Below are 18,734 nucleotides of genomic sequence, written 5' to 3'. Positions count from 1 at the left end.
TCATGGCTGTCTTCTTCATTATTCAAATTAGAAAATTCAATGTCCTATTTAAAGTTTTACTAACCTTCCCATAGGAGATAGATTGTTTATCTTGATAGAACACTGCACTTTTAATATAAAGAAATGCTCTTCTTCCTGTAAGCCATCATACCAGAACAATGTCAAAGAAAGCATCAATTCCAACTAGTCATAAAAGGCAGCTGGAACATAGATGCAAAGATAATGAAATCATCCCAAGCATCTCTACCTCCCAGGATGGCTTTGCTAGTTGAAATCCCTGGATTCTAGGTTCAGACAGGCTCATAATTTGACTCCCTCACTCCAGTCCCTCTCTCCTGATATCCACCCTCCCCAGTAAGGCCAAATTTCTACAGATCTGGTCCAGTTACTCCTTTCCTTAAAGACCACCATGATACCCCCTATGCCTTATAAGACAAAGGACAAATCCAAGTTTGGTAAGTGATTTAAGGCTTAACTTAATTTTTTAAGTTTTTTCCCCACTCCATACAAGCTTTGCCCCTCACCCACCAGCACCATGTGCCCGAGCTTCAGCCATGTCCAGCTACTGGACACCACTACCCTTTTTATTTCCTGGACACCACTACCCTTTCCTAAGACTGACTGTCTCTGCCTGTTCTGGAATTGCTTCCCCTTCATTGAAATCCTGCCCACATAAACTATTTGTTTATTATTGTCATATCTTGATTTAAAATATAAAATATAAATGAGACAGAAGTCTTTATTTCCCTATAAATACCAAAATTTTTACAGGTCAATTAATTAGGTGCATTGCATGGAAAGTGGCAGGCATCCTTATTAGTCAGAATCTTCACATAATGTTTGTCTGAATGGAGTAGTTTATCATTACTCCAAAGATATGCTGAAGTTTCATTAAAATTTTCTGATGTAATTTTTCTTCTATCTCACTCTCTCAAATTCTAATATGTTTTCTATATTATTTCCTGTATGTGGTAGTTCATGGAATCTTTCCCTTCTAAAAGATGGCATATTAAAGTATCAAAAAGACCAACAACTAGAATTGGCCTGCCTATGACCATCTGTAAGACAACAGGCCCTCTAAGAGAAGAAATCAAAGAAGCTTGAATTCACACATTCTGAGACAGATAGAAGAAAGACTATGCTGTTATTGCTCAGTAATGAACACATGGATTTATAAGAAAAGCAGAAATATATATGAAAAGTTTAAATTATAACAAGGTTAGAGACTTTCTGTCTGCCATTCTAGGAGCTGACAGTATCTCCATAGGCTTGATATTTTTATAAAAACAAATGCTTCAGGAAAAGAGTTAACAGTCAGTCAGTGTGTGTTGCTAACGCTGGAGAATTGATTCAACTAAGGATGACACTTGGGACCAATTAATTCAAAGCTGGTTTGTTTTTTGTTTTTTTTTAAAGAAGATACAATAAGTCAGGGAGTAGAGCTTCATTTAAATATAGTGAGGAACTGAGACGGATTACTTGAAAAAGCTCAGAACCAAAGGACGTCTCAAAAGGCCAAAGACAACTATAAGTAAGACAAGTGCTAGGTTTCTATAAGCTATCAAATGCTAAAATTAAAATCGTGTCTCAAATAATAGTGATAATAATATGCATGCTATGCTCTGGTCCATGAAGACCTTCCATACAGGGATTCGGAGGTTCGGGCTCCTTTTCTCTGTGATTCCACCATCTTCCAGAGCCAGGGAAGTCTAGTTGGCAAAGAGAGAAAGGGAGGATAGAGAAGCATTCTCTAGTCTTGACCACACTGAACCAGAGTGAAGACATTCCTCTGCCCTCCTCCCTTTGGTAAGAGCTAGTCAGATGTCTCCACCTGGATGCAAAGGGACCAGGAAGGCAGCTACTGGCTGGATAGCAGCTTTGCAGGGGTAATGATGAAAAGGGGAAAGAAACCTTCCATAAACAGTTAGTGGTATCTCTCACAGGTACTAAGGCACCAGAAAGGGGTAAACTTTGATCTAAAGACACCAAGGTAGGTTTCCAGGAGATGCCACATTTGATTTGCCTTGAAGGATGACAGGCAAAAATAAGATAAGGACATTTTTCTGGAGAGAAAACAGCACAGGTAAATGCAGGGAGAGGAGGAAAACCATGCAACATGGAAGCAATTGAAAGTAATAAAGCTGAAGCCCAAGGACCACTTCAAAGATATCTTTCTCTGGAGAAATGACCCACTGCCTATCTGTTAAGAGTTTGACAAATGAAAGCTGGCTGGACCTCAGGCCATGTCGGAAATTACTCATTTTCCTTGCCTTTGCGGATGGTGTTAAAATGATCAAATTTAGTTTTCTGCATCTCTGAATTTGATTCCTCTGATGAGAACTGATGTGAATGCCAAATGACTTTTTATGAAGAGTGGTTGATATTTGGTATTCTACAGGGTCTTTCTGGGCAAGTGCAACCAGAGCCAATGAATAATAGAAGCAGTGTATATCTGTCAAGTGTAATTATAACACTGAATTATGCTCACCCAGCATTCCGATTCCTGTATACATTAGTTTAAACATCAGAACATGCTGGCGCTTCAGACCTGTGAGAATTTTACTTTGAAAAATAGCATACCCTTGTTTTTAGCCATTTTTAACAAGAAAAAATAACTTCTATCTTGTTGAATATTATTTTATGGTAAAGGTTGACCACTCTTTTAAAAAAAAAAAATTCTTCTCAAGTTTCTAAACACAGGGGAGAAATAAGAAGGAATATTTCAATCTAGTTTTAAATCCCCTCTAATTTTCTGTATTTAAGTAATATCTTATTCTCTGCATTTTGATAAACCTATCTTTCTGATTAAATAGTTGTTAAAGTTACAGAATAGAGTTGCTTACGAAGTCACCAGTCTTTGCCAAAGAAAGTGGAAATTATCAGATTGTAACTTTCAAATTATACAAGTATTTTTTATTGTTGAATGATTTAAAAATTCAGAGCAGCAAAAAGACAAAACAAAAATTCAGCTATAATCCCATATCCCAGTATATTTAAATTATCATTTTGGTGTCTATATTTCTAAACATTTTTCTGTGCATTTAGATATACCTTTTTTTACAAAAATGAGATCCTGTGGTGCATATTATTTTGTAATCTACTTTTTCCATGTAACAATATTTTAAGAACACATTTTCATGTGATTTTTCTTAAGACTCCATAGCAATATTTTTTTTCAACTGAGAACAAGGACTATGTCAGAATCTCCAAAAGGGCATGTGTAGTTTGAAAATTTATAATTTTATATTTAGAAAGAAAACCCCCAAATAGCTATTTTTTTTTTTTTGTAACATAACCTACAGAATATAAAGCATAGAAATTTCCTACTGGCTGGTAGGACGTTTATCTGAGATCTTCCAAGGTTTGTTATATTACCATTAGCCTCCTACATGGGGCATAATTAGATTACTATGTCAACAAATGCGAACACAGATTTTGAAAGGTTGTGAAATACAGTGCCTCAACTGCCAAGTGTTCCATTTAACCAACAGTCCCTTGCTGTTGGGTTTAACTTTTTAAAAGATAAATTTTCACACATTCCAACCCACTGACTTCTTGTCATTCATTCTCAATAATAATATATGATAGCATACTATATGTTTTAAGTATGTGGCATTCGGTTGATTTTTAATACATACTCACATATCACAGCCTCAAGCTGCAGGGCAGGCTCAAATGATGAAAGTGGAAGACAGTCTGGGTGTGGTAGTTCATGCCTGTAATCCCAGCATTTTGGGAGGCCGAGACAGGTGGATCATCTGAGGTCAGGACTAGCCTGGTCAACATGGCGAAACCCTGTCTCTACTAAAAATACAAAAATTAGCTGGGCTTGGTGGCAGGCGCCTAAAATCCCAGCTACTCAGGAGGCTGAGGCAGGAGAATCATTGGAACCCAGGAGGCGGAGGTTGCAGTGAGCCAAGATCATGCCACTGCACTCCAGCCTGGGCTACCAAGTGAGACTCTATCAAAAAAAAAAAAAGAAGAAGAAGAAGAAGAAGAAGGAAAGGCGGGGGAGGGAGGGAGGAAGGAAGGAAAGAAAGAAGGAAGGAAGGAAGGAAGCCAGCCAGCCAGCCAGCCAGCCAGCCCACCCACATTGGGAAGTCCAGGCAAGAATATTCTCAGCAGGTCATATGGTAGTTTGGACGTTTGTTCCTCCAAATTTCATGTTGAAATGTGACTCCCAATGTTGGAGGTTGGACCTAGTGGGCAGTGTTTGGGTCATGGGGGCAGATCCCTCATGAATGGCTTGGTGCCCTTCCCATGGCAATGAGTTCATGTGAGATCTGGTTGTTTAAAAGAACTTGGTACCTCCTCCTCTCTCTCTCACTTCCTCTCTTGCCATGCGATGTGTCTGCTGCTCCTTCACCTTCCACCATGGGCATAAGCTTCGGAGGCCCTCACTAGAAGTAGATGCCAGCACTGTGCTTCTCATATACCCTGCAGAACCATGAGCCAAATAAACCTCTTTTCTTTATAAATTACCCAGCCTCAAGTATTTCTTTACAGCAATGCAAAATGGACTAGTACAGCTGGACAGTACTGCTAACTGATGACTCTATCCCCAAAGCTGTTCCCATTCATTCACCTTATTGAGCCTGTGTCAAACCATCCCGAGACAGAGGCTGGAGATGAGCTTAACCCCACCTGCAACTGTCCTCTCTATGGAGCTACTCTATAGAAAAACCATGTTCCATTAGTTCACTAAATCGAGGAAAAAGTAAATGTACTTGTTTGAACATTGTATAAACTAGTCCTAAAAGGGTTCTCACATGTTTTATATGTGCAGTCTTTACAGAGGCAAAACATTTATTTATGTAATCTATAAAAGAAGGTTATATTTTCAGCTGTTATCCAAAACAAGGGAAGAGTACTCTGTGAAAAATTGTTATCATTGTTTTACAATATTCATTTCCAGAGGAATGCTTTGCTTAAGTAGAAGTTGGCTGACACAACCATAAGGGATTCTGTGAAGTGATTTCTGTCATTTTTCAGAGATGGAAACATATTAAGTCAAGAGTTTGCTGACTCTTCTACAACTTTAAAGGAGCACTTATCCTAGGATACTTTCAAACCTGAGATTCTGAGATCCTGTATTTTTTAATATTCAACCCTTAGGTTCCTCATTTCTAATATTCATTATTAAGTAGACGATAAAGAACAAATTAATCATAGCTTCAGAAAAACTAATAAAATAATTTAAATTGGTTATGCCTCTCATGACAATTCTAAGGCAAAAGGCATTTTTATAGAAGTCTTTCATACTTTAACAAAGCTTGCTATATAGAAAGAAAGTGATTCGGTTGGGCACGGTGGTTCACACCTGTAATCCCAGCACTTTGGGAGGCCAAGGTGGGTGGATCACCTAAGGTCAGGAGTTCAAGACCAGCTTGGCCAACATGGCAAAACCCTGTCTCTACTAAAAATGCAAAAGAATTATCCGAGTGTGGTGGCATGCACCTGTAGTCCCAGCTACTCAGGAGGTTGAGGCAGGAGAATTACTTGAACCCAGGAGGTGGCGGTTGCAGTGAGCCGAGATCACACCATTGCACTCTAGCCTGGGCAACAGAGAAAAAGTATGCCTCAAAAAAAAAAAAAAAAGGAAGAAAGAAAATGGTTTTCCTTTCCTCTCAAATGTCTCTCTATTCCTATTTAAAGCCTCTGTTGATCTGCAGCATAATTTTACTTTTTTGCCACTATTTACTATGGTTGAAGAGAATCTGGTGTTGTAAAGGAAAACAGAATCAATCTCTTCTTATACTCTGAGCCTATAGCATGTAGTCTGTATGTCCTCATGTGGCACTTTTTAATTTTTATTGAAGAGATCTCTGAAGTCCTATCAAGGTGACGTTGAAAGGATTTGATGGAAAGGAAAACAATTTGTGGCAAAACAGAGAGAGAAAAAATAGTACCTGTGATACAACCTATAGGCAGAGTCAAAACTCAGTCCACAGCAACCAGAAAACAGACATCCCTCTGGTGCTTTCCTTCTAATAGACTTATTTGGAGCTCTCATTAGCAAGCATGCTCCTTCCAAAGCCATAGCCTTTCATCCTCAGATTTCATCTTTGGCTTTTCCTCATTATCAGTGCTATAGCCGTCCACAGCACAGTCATTTAGAAGGCAAAATTAACTGACTGACCTCTATGTTGTCTCCTTGTAAGTTTCAGCCTGGTCCGAGCTGACACTTGTCAGTTTTTCCCCCAGTTCACGTTGTTTTGGCCTGCTGTTGTATTATCTCCTTTAGACGTCAAATTCTCCTTTCTCCTAGAACTCTCCAAAGCCATGTATTTTAATGAACGTACTCTCTGACATCACCTGCAACCAACTTAATAAATCGCCCCTAGTCTTCTACCAAAGCAGATTTCTTTAAATGAGTTTTCTCATTTTGCTGCACAACCTGAATATGGTTAGAAGAAACACTTCTTTGAAGTCCATCTCCTCCTCAATCTGCTCTCCTCTCCATCTTAGGGGATCCTTAGGCACGAGTATCAGGGTTTCTCTAAAGCAGCTTTTATGTTTCCTTTTATTAAAACACTCTATCCCCAGAGTCACCATCTGGGACCGTCATCGATTCTTCCAAACTGGGCACTATCTGCCCAATGTACAGCTCTGCTCATTCCAAACGAGGGTATTTAAAACCCAACTGCAAGTCCTACTTGGGATACAGGGTATTGTTGCCAGCCACATATCATTTTGGAACTATTTTTGCCTTCTTTCTTTTTAAAACATATAGGTCTATTAATATTCAAGGAGTTATTCCCAAAAGGTGATTAAATGCATAGAAAAAACTAAAACTAGGAAGGCTTTGCATTTTAAAGACAGCTTTCTGGTTTTGCATGGCCAATAGTATCTCCCTTTTGCTCCCTTTTCTCTGTGGAGGACTTTGTTTGTGAAGTTATTTTTTAACCATAATAAAAAGCTTAAAGGCCAAAATACATAAAGAGAAACACTTCTTATACTCAAGAGGTTATCGAGATACCAGAGATTTTAAAATGAGTTCGTAACATTGATTCCTAAGCTCCGGGCATTTCCTTGAAGAATTTCCAAAAGACTTCAAATAAATTTTTCTTGCCAATGTTCATTTTCAGATATGTTTAACACCAAGTTTTCTGGTGTGAATATGCATATATGACTCTAAAAACTCTACATTCAGAAACTAAAACTATACTTAAAGAAAAATAGGTTATTTTTTTTATTTCCTTCATAATATGAAAGGCAATGCAGCGGTTAGGAAAACAAAAGCTCTCTATCTAGTCATTACTGGATTTTAATGTCTCACAGCCTCAGTTTCCTGACTGAGTGGTGAGGTGGGCTCAGAGGTCAAAGACTATTCAATGAAGTCCTTAGGTGTTAACATTATTGGATTCAATCACATACTTCTAAGTTGAAGTGATTGTTTCTATTTTTGTGGAGTTAGAACCAACTGCAAATTTAGAGAGACCACAGTCCCCATAGGACTGCACATGCTTCTGACACCGATTGCAAAGGGGTTCCCCAAACCACCCAGGTTTGATAGTTCTGTAGAAGGGCTCACAGAATTCACTGAAGGCTACTGTACTCATGCTGCATTACAGATAAAGAGTGCAGATGAAAATCAGACAGGGATAGAAGCACAGACAGCAAAGTCTAGGAAGAGTACCAGATGCTCAGTTTGCAGGCAGCCTCTTTCTATAGAGTCAGGAGCGCATTTCTTTCCTGGAATGGGTGTGTAACAATTTGCATAGGGTATTGCCAACAAGAGAAGCTTCCCTGAGCCTCCATGTTCAGAGTCTTTACTGAGGCTCCATTAAATAGGAATGATTGATTGTCCACATGGCTGACCTCAGTTTCCAGCCCCTCAGAGGGCTGGAGAATATAAGCCAAAGGCCCCCACCCTTCATCACATTGTTGGTCTATCTGGCATGTTCAGGCCCCATCTTAAATGCCATCTGGTGTGGCCCCACCCTAAAACACAGTGTTAGACTATCTAGTATAACCCAAGGCTTCCAGGCAAACAAAGACATGCTTACCAGGCAGGATATCCCAAGGGCTTAGATATTACCTTCCCAAAGCCAAGGGCAAAGGCCAGATCTCTTGAGGGCAAGGCTAAATTCTTTATTAAACAGTTTTGAAAATCTTCCTGTTGCAGGTAAGAAAAGATTCCTAGGACTTACTAATAAAAGGAAACCTGGCAATCCTAGTGTTTCTTAAAGTAAGATCCCAGGACCACTTGCATCAGAATCACCTGGCATTAGCAAAATGCAGACTCCAAAGCCCTACTCCAAACCTACTAAATCGGATTCTCTGTAAGAGTAGCATTGGAATATGCATTTTAAGTATTTTCCTTTAGCAGTTTTTTTATGTAGGCCAAAACTTGAGAAATGTAATTAAGATCCAAAGTCCTTATTCCTAAAAGTAGAGTGAAAATAGCATGTGATATAGCAAAGGGAGAAAACGCTGCTTCTTATTCCACTGCTGAGTTTATCTTGGGCAAGTCATCATTCCTCAAACATCATATGTTTGAAAATAACACTTAGCTACATTTCTTTTAAACAGACATTATGAATGTAGCATGCTCTTAGACTGAGAAAATATACATTGAGTTACTTTGTGCTCTTGGGAAAGATGCTTGTGGAATACAAGATGGCACTCCGTCTAGTTCAGCTGGCTTGGGAAAATGAGTGGATTTCTCTTTTCAGAGTATGTATATGATCACTGTTGCCCTCCTAGGCAGGGGTGTTTCTATTCATTCTTTCATTCATTCACAAATTGGTATGAACTGTGTGGCAGGCAATGTCCTTGGTGCTGAGGATGGAACAATGAACAAAACAGAAAATGCCTCAACCTTACTGAGGCCTGGACCATATATATATTATTCCAGATAGGGATAGATGCTATGCAGATTTCTTAAAGATCAGGATAAAGGGGAAAGGGCAGCTGAGAGAGGAGTTTGTTATTTAACATAGAATGTTTAGGAATGAAGTTTCTAATATGATGAGCAGAGAAGTTAAGCCTCAGCCACAGAGTTATTTGGGTGAAGGGAAGAGCAAGTTCTAAGGCCCTGAGGCAGGAGTAGTTTCAACTGTTGTGAGGGAGAAAGTCCTGTGTGGTGGAATTAGAGGAAGACTAAGAGGAGCAGAAATAGATATGCGGGGGCGGGTACAGAGGAGGAATAGAAATAGATATTGGCGGGGTGGGGGTACAGAGATCTCTTTCAAGGAATTTGGAAACAAACAGGTGCATAGAAATGAAATGGTAAGTTTTGGGATAGGTAAGGTCAAAAGAAGGGTTTTATAGTGCCGGTGGTTGTGAAGAGTAGAGACATGTCAACGTGAGTGTGAGTGTGAGTGTGTGTGTGTGTGTGTGTATGCAGAACAACCCAGTAGTAGAGAGAGGGGTGAATTGTCAGAGTGGTGACCTTGAGTCGGTAGGAAGGATGGCATCTCATGTACAGGTGCAGCACTTGGCCTTGAATTAGGAACACAGATGAACTCTTTACTTCTTTCTTTCTCTTTCTCATCTCTCTGATTCTCATGTTGACCTTTTATTTATTTTATTTTATTTATTTTTTTTTTTGAGACAGAGTCTTGCTCGCTCTGTCACCAGGCTGGAGTTCAGTGGAGTGATCTCAGCTCCTTGGCTCACTGCAATCTCTGCCTCTTGGGTTCAAGCAATTCTCCTGCCTCGGCCTCCCAAGTAGCTGGGACTACAGGCATGCACCACCATGCCCGGCTAATTTTTTTGTATTTTTAGTAGAGATGGGGTTTCACCATATCGGCCAGGATGGTCTCAATCTCCTGACCTCGTGATCCACCTGCCTCAGCCTCCCAAAGTGCTGGGATTACAGGCATGAGCCACCACACCCAGCCAGTGACCTGATTTTCAGCCTTCCCTCCTCTTCTCATGACCTTTTCATGTTAAATAAATCCTTTTGTCTTCTGATGTACAATTTGTCCTTCATTCAGAAAAAAAAAAAAATTACAGGAAACAAGAAAATATTTTCATAACACTGCTCACCATAGAGTGAGGCTGAAATATATCTGTTCTACCAATTACCAGTTTTGTTGTATGAGTCAAATGAGATTTATTGTACAGAAGATCCCCTGGGAAGCTGCCACTCCTCTAACCTTATTTAAGAATGGAAGAAATAAATCATTATCTAAACGAAACAGTGTTAGCTGGTCTGCCCATCATGCTCACAATATATCACTGTCCTTCTTTTAGCCTGTTCTGTATTGAATAGCCAAATTTTTTCTGCTACTTCAACTGAAACTGTGAGTCGAATGTCTAAATGCTCCTTCACCAGCTGAGAAAACTCAGAGTCAAAATACCTGTTATTGGTCAGTTGTTTTATCACTCAACATATGAAGCCTGGAGTGATTTGTTGCGTTAGAATGAGAGCAAATAGTGCCACCTGCTGGAATTACACTTGAAGGGGGAGCATGAATATGCCAAGAGCTCTCCATGGTTTTGTCCCATTCATTGCTTTAAGCCATTCAGATGAAGTCGTGGGCCTGCTTTATTCAATAGTAATTTCTTCCACCTACATTCTTTTCTGATGTCAATATGCCACCTTGTTGTCAATATGCCACCTTTGAGTATTTCTCTTTTCTTCCTGTAATGATTCAGTGTCTAAAATTAGCATTAAGACTAGCTGTATTTCATTTTATTTCTCTTAGAGTCTCTTGAAAAATTATAGCATGCTGCAATTTGAAAGAACCTTAGAGGAAATCTAGCTCAGTAGTTTTAAACACATTTTGAACACAGAAACTTTTGGGAAACTATGGGTATAATCCTCACTCTAGATATCAAACTGAGGCCTGAAGAGTGAAAAGTAAAAAGACTGAACAGCTAAGGCTCTGTATCAGTTAAGATGCTTTCAGCTACAATAAAAATGGCTTGAACAATAACATAAAAGCATATCTCATGTAAGAAATCCTAAGGTAGATGGCTTCAAATTAATTTAAAAGTTGAATAGGTCAGGTGTGGGGGCTCATGCCTGTAATCCCAGCACATTGGGAGTCTGAGGTGGATGGATAGCTTGAGCCCACGAGTTCGAAATGAGCCTCGGCAACATGTCAAAACCCCATCTCTACAAAAAAACACAAAAATTAGCTGGGCGTGGTGGTTTGCTCCTGTAGTCTCAGCTACTTGGAAGGCTGAGGTGGAGAATCATCTGAGCCCAGGAGGTCAAGGTCGCAGTCAGCTGTGATCACACTGCTGCACTCCAGCCTGGGTGACAGAGCAAGACCCTGTCTCAAAAAATAAAACTAAAAATTTTTTAAAGTTGAACAATGTCAGCAATGACCCAGGCTCATCCCCTGTCCTCTCTGTCCTCTGTATCTCTGATACTTGTGAGACAGCTCCTGCAACGTTAAGAACCACAACTTCCCACCTAATATTAAGGGGCAGAAAAGGGACTGTCTTTTCCTTACCAAAAGACTCCATGTCTCTCACCAAAAGACTCCACTTATGTCCCATTGGCTAGAAGGGAATGATGTGTCCCACCCGAAGTGGGTAGCTGGCGAGGAGCCTGGAATTGCCATCTTTCCCTCTGTTCAATCCAGATCCACCCTGTGGGCCTGGGGTAGGGCTGTCCTTACACAAAGCACAAGACTGAAAACAGGAGATTCCAGGGTAAAATCAGGTTCGCTCACAAAGGAAAAAGGGAGAGTGACTAATTATTGGGAGAAAAATCTCCAAGGGTCTCTCCCGCTTTTGCCTGTCTTCTGAGTAAGAAGCATTGACAGCTTTGTTCATACCCTCTTTAAAGATGTGTGTATAGCTAACAGCCTTGGAAGATATAGATAGTGTCTTCCTCTGGGACAGAGAGTAGATTTATGTCATGGCCAGAGTAATAAATATGTTTCTCTCCGGGGAAGAAATTGAGCAAGTTTTCTAGTAGCTATTTTAAAAGACTGGGGTTTCCTAAGTCCAGGGTCCCTCAGCTGTGAAGCGAAGTTATTGCATGTACAGCATCCATCTGGGATGCCCTGCATTCCCTCGCAAGGAAAAGCAATGTGAACAGGAAGCTCAGGCTACCTACTGTGTTGTGAGTAAAGAAGTCCCTTGTCTCTGACCCAGGAGTTTCATGTCTTCTGCCAGCATCATTGAACTATGGCCATGTTAAACTGTGGTTCTGCCAGCATCATCAAACCACGGCTAACTTGTTAGCCTGCAAGTGGGGTAAAGTCTCAGACCTTCCCCAGTTCTTGACACTCATGGCAAGGCAACCGTTCATGTTTGGCACACTGTTCTTTCCAGTGAGCCAGGCTATATGCATCCAATTCTCAAATACTTATTTCTGGAAATGAAAATTTGTTCGGCATATAAGAAATTCCTTTTCCACAGGCAGAAATAGGGCAACACTTCAGTCTCCAACTGGAGACACACATTAAGCGAGGATGGTGTCATTGGCTCGAGTGTCTTTTATGCTGTCTCCCTTTTAATCGTTCACTGACTCTCTCTATAATTATCTCTTTTAAAATATCAATTGCTCTCACCCAGAAGACCAAGAGCAGTCAGCCACAAATGGAACTTAGAAGCTTTTAAAACACACTGGCTGTCTGATCGGGGAATGGGATTTCTCAGACTTCCCACAGCAATGTCAGGGAAGCTGACATTGAGTGGCTGAGAAAAAGGAGAACTTTTCTTGGCTCTCATGCTGGGTCTTAGAGACCCTTCCTGAGGAAGCAACAGAAGGGGCATGGAAGGTGCTAACCTCGTAAATATTTCTCCAGCAGAGCCTGAATGGAGGCTCTTGAGGAAGGAAGTTTCTCTTGGGGCCTTTGGCCTTGAGTCCTTCTTACTGCATCCTGTGAGGGTGAGAGGCTCTGAGCTACGGCATGGTCCTGGCAACTTTCTTCCTTTCTGTAGAAAAAAGTATTGATGTTAAGATGACGGTGAAGAAATAGGGGATCTATTGGGATAAGCAAAGAGAAAAGTATGGATATTTTCTAGCAACTGCTGGCACTCAGAGTTTCTCCAAATAGTGACAATTTGAAGACCTGGACATGAATTCATCATAGCAAGAGGAGAATAGCAGAGGCAGTTAGAGCAGCATTTATCCCTACGAGTCAAACCTTAGGGTTAAACTCAGTTTATCCCTAAATTCTATTTCCTTGATGGCAGTTGATGCCTTTAAAATGAAACAATTTTCCTACTTAGCCCAGGAACCCTCCTTTTCTTGCTGTTCTGACAACTCACATTGAAAAGATGCTTCTGCTAAAATACAGTGCTATGAGAACAGAACAGATTTAATCTGAAACCAAGGCTACTTTTCCCTCATCTGCTGCATCAGAACTACAGAGAAGGATCACGCAGCTTGTGGGTCATATTATCGTCTTCCTGCATTCTGATCATACTTCCATGGAAACCTTGATGGAGGTCACTTGGCCAGCAAGTTAAATCCATTCCCAATGACCCCTGGAGGCAGGGGCTTCTAATTTAGATGAGATATTTTACTGAAGTGCATGTCGAATCACCACAGGCGTTAAAATGAAAGTTCTCTCGCTAATGACATGAAGGATCAAAATTCCTTGGTACAATTAGGTTGATTAAATTGAGCTCTGTGTCTAAGGTCCCCATAGCTCAATAAAGTTAATGCAGCTTTCCAAGGGGCCTAACACGGAGGCAGGGAGCAGTCTAGGTCCTGAGAGAATCTGGCCCACCGTGGTTTTTAAATTAGAAGTTTGATTGCTTGTGACACTGTCTCAAACTGGTACCAGCCAAAAGAAGCTGAATTTTCCATTAGCCCGGGAAAAAATGACAGATATTTAATTAAACTGCTTAGAGATTAGGTGGAAGGCTTATTGATGGATAGAGGGGCTGCGTATCTTTATAAGCAAAGTTAGGAAATTCACTGGTGTGCTACATCTTTAATGTTGAAAAGAATTCACCCAGCTTAAGGGAGCTGAAGATGTGTATGCTGCTTCAGCATGAAGCTGCCTCCGCTGTCAATCACAAGAAAAAAATATACATTTTAAAAGCTTGTTTATAACTACTAGGTGGTCCCTGAGGAACTTGACATAAAACGTAAAATGTGAAATAAGATAGCTACTTATAGCTAAAGTTAATAAAGTAACCAATCCATTTGCCAATTGTTGAGAGGTGACTTATTGCAGGAAAGGTTGATTTGGAGGTGATCTCTTAGAAAAAAGAATAATTTGTGGTCAGTGCTAGAGGGTAGGTTACCAGAAGGAGCCCACATCCCAGATGGGGAATAACCAAGGTTTGAAACAGTGATGTACAGCAATGATTATTCTTCAGAAATATTGTGCTACTTTTTGGATAGCCACAGGTGGTTGAAAAATGTAGGTCACCTTCATTGCGTCAACAATTCAAAGTTCCCTAACTTTCAATAGAGTATAAAGATCAATGAAATACAGTTTCACAAAGTCCCCCAAAGCAGTAGCTACGTATTAACATTTCCTGGGGAGTTTTAAAAAAAATACTAATGCCAACTCTGGGCCAACTGAGTCAAAATCTCTAGACACATTTCAAGAGATCTCCAGGTGACTATGAATCACTTCCCAAGGAGCTACTGAAAAGGTAAATCGTATGTGGAATTAAAAGATCTCAAGCTCTGAAATCTGACAAACCTTGGTTCAGTTCCTGACTCCGCTAACTTACCTAATCTAAGACACGCAACATATGCTAACTTCTCCAGACTTCAGTTTCCTTATCTGGAGAGGGTCAATGACGGTCACATCTTGGAAGGTTTCTAAGATTAAGGAAATAAATGCATACCTGGCACATAGGCCCCAATACACATTTATTTTCCTCCCCTTGGTTATTAATGGTTAACGATTGACGTTTTATCCTACCTCCACTGATTTTGCCATCGACCTTTGTAGGAAGTAACAGGCTGAGATGAGTTTTCCTCTTCCTGCTTTGGTTGTCTTCTAGAATTTACTGCTATTTGGTCTGTGGGAGAAAAATACTCATGTCTTTCATGCTTTCTGCTCCTCCAGCTGCCACAGAAGTGTCCTTTTCATTTGATGTGGGAAATGGGCCAGTAGAGATTGTAGTGAGGTCACCGACGCCTCTCAACGATGACCAGTGGCACCGGGTCACCGCAGAGAGGAACGTCAAGCAGGCCAGCCTTCAGGTGGACCGGCTGCCCCAGCAGATCCGCAAGGCCCCAACAGAAGGCCACACCCGCCTGGAACTCTACAGCCAGTTATTTGTTGGTAAGTACTGGAAAGGCAACCATGACTTCCCTCTGTTGATTTTTTAAGAGCCTACACAGTGCAAAAAAATAAAAATCAGCCGATGCAAAGTTTTGATAGCGATCCTTCCAAAAGTAAGCATGTTGTCCTCTTGTAGTCTCCTTTATAACAGAATGGAACAAGGAAGAAGGTTCAGGAGACCTGGATCTCATTCTACTTCCCCTCCTGGGAGCTCACTGTCCTCAGCTATAAAATCAGAGTGCAGGCTGAGATACGTCTCAGGTCTCTCTGCTATCTGCAATTTTAGGTTTATGGTTTTAGAAGTGTATAAAGGTATTTGATCATTTAGGGCACTTGTAACTGTGTGGAAGGAAGAAAGGAAAGAGGAAGGGAAAGGGAAGAAGAAAGAAAGGAGGGAGGGAGGGAGGGAATGGGCTAAGTAGATTTTTTTGAAATGATAAATTTGAAACCATTCCTTTCTTGCCTATTCTCAAGGTTCTAGGCAGAGAAAGATTTAGACTTTTCCTGACACAGGAAAAAAGATCAGTACAAAGAAGAAATTTCAACAGAGGAAAAAGTGAAACTACCTATGCAAAAAGTGGATCCAGCCACCCAGTCTAATCTTTTTCACTAATCTTTTTGCTATTGACATATTTCAGATGAACCTAAAATAACTTCAAATTCATACCTGTTTCCCATGGCTAGTTGAATTTTAAATTTTGTTTTCGAGAATATTCATAGGTTAGGGAATTAGCAACTTTTCCTCTGCTGAATGAAAAAAAGAAGTGAGTTTGAAGGACTTTGTGGATGTATCATCTTAGACCCCTCTCTAGGCTTCTGGAAATAGTTGATCAATGCAGTCAACTGTGGAAGCCTCAGACGAAGCAAGACAAGAATGTGACCTGGTGGCTGTTCATATTCATAACGTCTGCTACTTGGGCTCTACCCTACTTTAGAGCCTCACTGAGAGCCAGTTAATTTTAACAAGGGGCAGAGTCCCCACAGGGTCTTTCGTAGTTGTGTTGGGATGCTTGAAGAGCAGTAGAATGTCATTAAAGGAAAGGTAAAATTAGATCTCCATTCATTTTGTGTGATGTCGGCAAACTACAAAGCAAAGATGTGAGTCAATGAGCTTTGAAAGTGAGAATGACTTTTAACAACCACATCAGCTGGGGCTATGAAAGAGTCATGGATTTAGAAATGAAGTATTTTCTAATTACGACTGGAAAGCCGCCCTTTCCAAATCCTTCCCTCAAGTTATAGATCACAAAATTACACGTTATTTTTTAATTAGCTAAATAGCAGGTCCATTGATCCCTGCTGAACACAGTGAACAAATTTCACTTCCTCAGCATCTGTTGCCCAAATGACCTAGGACAAGATTCTTCCTAAATACTGTTAATTCCAAATATACTGGGTAAATTCTATTTGGTTTTCATCATAACAAGTGACTCTATTGACTCCGTTTCTCATTTTCCTCACCTTGCCCCTGGATATAGAAGTTCAACTTTAGTTTTATCCCTTTCTGTTGGCTAACTGTGACTGTGTGCAGGAATTCTGAAGACTTGGTAAGGCTGTAAAATGAAGAGATGGCAGAGTATTTATTATGATCTTGGAAGGAACGTCAATTCACTTAAACAAAGTAACCCAAGAATAACTTATAAAAACATGAGCAGGGACCTGAGATCAGAATTCTACAGAACCATGAAATTTAAGGGATAGGCAGGAAAAGAATATCCCAGGAAGAATGAAGAAGAATAGAAAGAATGAAGGAAGGAAAATTAGGAAAGGTAACATCACAGGAGGGGAGGATTTTATTTGAAAGATAATGGCAAATAATATCAAGCACCATGAGTAAAATAAGGCTGGAAGAGTGTGTGTGTGTGTGTGTGTGTGTGTGTGTGTGTGTGTGTGTGTGTTTTGAGACGGAGACTCACTCTGTGGCCCAGGCTGGAGTGCAATGGCATGATCTCAACTCATGACTCACTGCAACCTCTACCTCCCTGGTTCAGGTGATTCTCCTGCCTCAGGCTCCTGAGCAGCTGAGATTACAGGTGCTCGCCACCACGCCCAGCTAACTTTTGTATTTTTAGTAAGGAAGGGGTTTCACCATGTTGGCCAGGCTGGTCTCGAACTCCTGACCTCAGGTGATCTGCTTGCCTCAGCCTTCCAAAGTGCTGGGATTACAGGTGTGAGCCACCATGCCCAGCCTGTGTTTTCTAAATTTTGCAATTATAAAACCATTTGGTGATCGCAGAAAGAGAAATTTCAGAACAGGGAGCTGATGTGATGAGTCAGCAATTTCTGACTGGAAAATAGTAAGTCTCTAGTTCCGGTTTCTAATTTCCTGTCACTTTAAAGGGGGGGAGGCATAAGGTATATCTCTCAGATATGAGCTATTTGTACCAATTTGTGAAATATTGTTCAGTAATAGATGTCTACCCCAGGGGCAGTGAGAGGGGTTGTTACAAAATTTAAAAAAAAAAAACGCCAAGCATGGTGGCTCACTCCTGTAATCCCAGAACTTTGGGAGGCCAAAGCGAGTGGATCACAAGGTCAGGAGTTAAAGACCAGCTTAGCCAACATGTTGAAACCCCATCTCTACTAAAAAATCAAAAAATTAGCTGGGCGTGATGGTGCATGCCTGTAATCCCAGCTATTCAGGAGGCTGAGGCAGGAGAATTACTTGAACACAGGAGGCGGTGCAGTGAGCCGAGATCACGTCGTTGCACTCCAGCCTGGGGAACAGAGCAAGACTCTGTCTCAGAAAAAATAAATAAAATAAAACTAACACGTAGTTTAACAGCTATGAATTTCTGGAGCCACTAATCCCCAAATTATTCAGTAAGAATTTAGGCTCTTGGGTGTTAGTCTCAGTTCACCTCTAATATAAAAGCTTTTTCTTGACCAAGTATCACCATTTTCCCTCTGTGAGTGTCTTTTATTTTTATGTATTCTTTTTTTAAGATAGAGTCTTGTTCTGTTGCCCAGGCTGGAGTACAGTGGCATGATCATGGCTTACTGCAGCCTCAACCTCCCAGGCTCAAGGGATCCTCCCACCTCAGCCCCCAGGTAGCTGGGACTATAGGGTCATGCTACCATGCCTGGCTAATTATTATTATTATTTTTTAATTTTTTGTGGAGTTGAGGTCTCCCTACATTGCCCAGGCTGATCTCGAAGTCCTGGACTCAAGTGATCCTCCCACTTCAGTCTCCCAAAGTGCTGGGATTACAGGCATGAGCCACCATGCCTGGCCTCTTCCAATATTAGACATTTTTGATTACGTGCTTAGTAATGAGTGAACAAAACCAGGGCTGCCAAGTGGTCAGCCTTCCCACAATGGTGTGTGGTTAACAATATGGTCTTTGACTACCACCTCTGCCTCTTGCCAACTGAGAAACCACTGACATATTGCTTATTATTTCTGTGCTAAATAGGAATACTGCTCCTACCACACAGTATTAAATGAGATATTCCATGCTAAGCACTCAAGAGAGTGCCTGGCCCAGGGTCCATAATTCTAATCTCATCGCCTTTCATTGGTTTTACAAAGGTGGTTTCAATCTTCCAACAGGGAGGGGACC

General features: G+C 40.7%; 1 protein-coding gene across 1 annotated transcript in view; it reads left to right on the top strand.

Annotated features, from left to right (window-relative positions):
* CNTNAP2 (contactin associated protein 2) overlaps nt 1–18,734 on the top strand; it is a 1,621,124-nt gene that overhangs the window by 1,315,172 nt on the left and 287,218 nt on the right. Inside the window, exon 16 of the mRNA XM_064372470.1 lies at nt 14,952–15,170. Coding sequence (XP_064228540.1) covers nt 14,952–15,170 — 219 coding nt within the window. The remainder of the gene's footprint in view (nt 1–14,951; nt 15,171–18,734) is intronic.

Source organism: Aotus nancymaae, unplaced genomic scaffold (assembly GCF_030222135.1).
Source record: "Aotus nancymaae isolate 86718 unplaced genomic scaffold, 86718_ANA_hifiasm-v0.15.2.pri h1tg000002l, whole genome shotgun sequence".
Taxonomy (NCBI): domain Eukaryota; kingdom Metazoa; phylum Chordata; class Mammalia; order Primates; family Aotidae; genus Aotus; species Aotus nancymaae.
Note: the sequence above shows the minus strand (reverse complement) of the source record. Positions and strands in the feature narration are given on the sequence as shown.